A 4,527-nucleotide genomic window follows, 5' to 3' on the forward strand; every position below is an offset into this window, starting at 1 on the left:
TTATAGCAATAATATCAGAAGATACCTACTAGTTATACAAAGACAAAGGAAGAGTGGTTTATAAAGTATTAAATAATAGTAATAGATTATACAGGGAAGGGGAAGGATACAAGATAATCGACGTGGAACGGGGAAGGCAATGGAAAGGGGCAAAGTGCAAAGTACGTGGTTCATGACAACCTCCTGTGGTGGATCCTGTGGTGATCCACCTACTGTTGTTACTAATCACACCATAAAACAACATTAAAATTAAATCTCACTTCATCACCCCATACATTATTACATCACAACACGAACTAATTTCTTATACATTATATCATATCCAACTACAAGCACTATTTTAGTGCTGTGTAACTTATCCATCAAACTAAATTCATAATCCGATTTCTCTTAACATATATAAATATGCAAACTGATAGTTAGAATAGAACCCTCTCAATCTTTTAATCTACTTTTACTATTAATAAAACTTATAAGCAGTCTCAAAGTATTTTATTGTTTTTCTTTATCTATCTCTATCCTCAACTATCACAGATCCAACATTTCCAGCAATGGAACGGACATTCTTTTATACCCGAACATCATCATCACGAACTATACGCCGATGCATCCATGAACGGCTGGGGCATAGTTGATGGTTCCAAGATTATCAACGGTATATGGAATTCAAACAAAAAGTTAGAACACATAAACTATCTAGAACTTTTAGTCATTTATTAAATAGCAAACAATCCTTCGTACCAAGGTCAAGCGCTTCAAATTTATTGCGACAACTTAACCGTCGTATCTTACATAAACCATTTTGGAGGCACCAGATCTCAAAAGCTCCTCGATCTGACTCAACAAATTTGGATGAAATGCTTATGAACCAACACTATAATCAAAGTGGATTACGTTGCAACAATGTTCAACCCAGCAGATGCACCATCTCGCCAACAATTGGATCACTAACTGGAGTGGAGTATCAGTCAGGATATACTTCAACAACTGGAACATCAGTGGGGCCAACACAGCGTGGATCTGTTTGCTTCTCGAATCAACAACAAATGCCAGCAATTTGGGACGTGGAAATTGGACGAACAGGCTATAGCCACGGACGCCATGAGTCTATGTTGGACGAAATTTCACAATCCGTACCTATGCCCTCCATGGAACATGTTACCGGCTATATTGCAGAAGTTGCAAACCGATCGGGTCAAGATGTGTACCCTGATTACACCGAATTGGATGGGGGCGATTTGGTACCCAAGACTGTTACAACTGTCTCGTCAAGAAGAACCCATCATCATACCTCGGGATCAAGTGTTGGCATCACCAGGTCAATCTCAGTCGCTTTTGGACAAGAATCAGCACTGGCAACTGGTAGCATGGCACCTTCACCTTTAACCATTCCGAAACAACGACATGTTGATAATCCACCTACGCTAAATGAAGAATCAACTGCCATCATTAACAATCCCCATAGACTACAACTGCAACGACGACCCTACGATGGCGCCCAGCGACGTTTCCTTAATTGGTCTATTCAGCATAATCGCAAAGTATTAGAATTTGTCAGCGCTATTAATATGGTCAACTATTTAGCTTATGGCCACGTTCACCACAAGTGGGCTTATAACACTATACTGCAGTATAAACAAGATATTTTAAAGTTATACACCAAAGAACAACGAGCCCTCATTGCCAATGATGACAGCTACATCAATTTTTTTGAAGCTCTGAAAAATGATGCGGTTCTATCGTTTGATTTTCCGGTTATTAATTTGCTACCAGCCATTGACTTCGTACTTGGTTTAGGCCAAAACCAATCCATGAATCTTTTGCAACTAACACAGAAGCTCTGCTTTTTACTGGTTATTACGGGATTCCTACGTCCTTCTGATATTGAACGCATCGATGACAGCAAGACCATAGTTACTGCCGAATCGTTACGTTTGGTCATTCTTGCACCCAAAGAAAAACGGGCTGGTCGGCCAATTGAAAAAGTCGTGGTCATTTCTAACCACTCTTCTCCTCTTTTGTGCCCGGTAGCTACCTATCAAACCTACAAAACACATTTTCTGGCTGAGCCTCCTATAATTTGCCAGCACGCTCGCCTTCCACAATTGACCTACACTGCATTAGTTCGGAACACTACCGATACCAATCGATGTATTGGTTCAGAACGAATCAGTAAACACATTAGGTCTATCCTAAGTTTAGCCACCACCACTACTACTACTTCTTCAACAAGCCGTAAAACAATCAAAGCGCGTGCCGTGGGATCTACTAGGGCCATTCTTGCAGGTGCAAAACTTGAAGACATATTGACTCATGGTTCCTGGGCATCTTCGTCTATCTTCGATACCTACTATAGGTTGAATCGGGCATCCGCCACCAATTTTTCAAATCTTATTTTGTGAAGTACCAACGCTTTACTCTGGATACACAACAAGAGTCTCCGACCTTATTAAGGATAGTAGTTATTTAAGTTCGAAGCATAGCTGACGAACTCAACATATTATCCGAAGGGGAGGAGACTCTTGTTGTCCCACCCTATGTTATATTTATATTTTAGCTTATTGTTTTATTTCTGTATGGATACGGTTCTATATTTATCCCAAGTATCATTTTATTATATTATTTATCATATTTTTTTTGCTTTCTGAATTTCGCATTAATAAAGAAAAGATGGTAACACAACAAGAGTCTCCTCCCTTTCGGATAATAAGTTGAGTTCGTCAGCTATGCTTCGAACTTAAATAACTACTTTCTGATTTGGCCTCACACATCACCCAAATTCGTACAGATAATATGTTCAAGGGACTACCTGCGTCTCTCGAGCCCCCATCTTGTGATAGATCTGAAACCTATTTGCTGGATAATAAGGAAATGGTAGAACATATTAAGTTAGGTGCTTCTCAAGCAAACGGGGCCGACAAAAGTTTGTCGAGACATTTACCAAAAATGGTTAGCAGTTGCCTTTTTTAGCGAGAGCAGCGGCAACTTTTTGTCGAGGGAAAATGCCATGGACAAGACTTCCCCGGTTACACTATTTACAAATAAAGTCTAGTTTTCACATACTAAAATTACAACATAACGTCAGATTTTATACTTGATGATGTAAATCAATGTCAAGTTCTTAGTTGCATTTATTCCTCTTTATCTTTATTTTTTTGAACGAAACTAAAACCATGTCTAATTATAATCCTTACCAGAACTTTCAAATTAACAATGTTAGCAATAATCAGTACCGTACAACCATGGTCGACGCTGACAACGAAACTGACGCTGATAACCAAACTGCGGATACTATCTATAACCGTATTCGCAGTATGAACATTGCTGATTTGCTTAACAATGAACAGCACCCAATGCAACCCACGCAAGATGAGATCTCTCAAGATGAAGAGTTGGATACGACCGTTGTATCCAATAATGTCAGCTCATCTGGAAACCAACAACAAGCAGCACCACGACGCAGTCGCAACTGGACAGAAACGGAGGAGCAAAGACTTATTGAATACTTTAAGTGTGCTCTTCGAGTAACTAATATGGCTAGTCATCAAAACAGTGGAAGAAGGATGCAAACAGACAATCGTATTTGGGAAGCTGTAACTAGATTATTCAATGAGCAATCTACACTTACCAGATCAAGAGAAGCTTTGGAAAGAAAATTCAGAAATATGAAGACAAAGTTCAGGGACTTATACGACGAGTTTAAAGCCACAGGAAGAAATGGGATTGCTCCAAATACGGCGTACAAGCACTACAAGCTTTTGTGGGATTGTCTGGAGGGCGATCCACAAACAATGCCATTGGCAACGTTTTCATCTGGCTCGCAAACCTTAACAGTCAACAATAGTGATGGAAATAATGACGAAGAGCCAGAACCATCAGGACCAGTTACTGAGGAAGAAAGAGAATTTTTAATCAATACAGTACTGGATTCAGCTGGTCGCCCCACTCGACGCAACTATGAAGCAATGATGGAAAATGATGGTGTCGAACCTACCCGAAACACGAGAAGACGCACCAACAATGCTGATGTGAGAAATAACCAAGTTATTGAGACTATTCAGCAGATTAACGAAGACATTATGAGCCAAAGGAACACATATTTTGAGGCGTTCAATAGTCGTGCTGATAGGCTTGAAAGAAACGCACAAGAAGCTTTAGAGGAGATCCGTCGCTCAAATCAAATTGCGAGTTCCATCAGAGATAGCTTGGAAAGAAGTAGTAATAGACTTGATAGTACGCTAGATCTTATAAATCAACATTTTAGAAATAGAAATAGAAATTAATATTTTCTGTTTAATAAAAAAAAAGTTAAAAAAATTCACAGGAATACGTTTTGGCATCCCTAAGAAGTTCCTCTCTCTTGTTGTATCCACGTCCCTGATCTTCACTCTCATCAACTACTGACCCCATTTCCTCAAAATTGCGTGCACTTAAGTTTGTTGAAAGCTCCAAAACAATATCACTTTGGGGATTCACCACAGTACCTCGAATGCGAAAGACATGATCGTGAAACGAGTCCTCGTCATA

General features: G+C 39.5%; 1 protein-coding gene across 1 annotated transcript; it reads left to right on the forward strand.

The window, feature by feature from the left end:
• Positions 1-1,568: 1,568 nt before the first annotated feature.
• EV154DRAFT_423312 (uncharacterized protein) lies at positions 1,569-2,402 on the forward strand (the record flags this gene model as incomplete). Its single annotated transcript, XM_051596128.1, has 1 exon — positions 1,569-2,402. The coding sequence occupies one exon, from the start codon at positions 1,569-1,571 to the stop codon at positions 2,400-2,402; it is 834 nt and encodes a 277-aa protein (XP_051456145.1).
• Positions 2,403-4,527: the final 2,125 nt, after the last annotated feature.

Source organism: Mucor mucedo (assembly GCF_025094135.1).
Source record: "Mucor mucedo strain NRRL 3635 chromosome Unknown EV154scaffold_65, whole genome shotgun sequence".
In the NCBI taxonomy this organism is placed as follows: Eukaryota; Fungi; Mucoromycota; class Mucoromycetes; order Mucorales; family Mucoraceae; genus Mucor; species Mucor mucedo.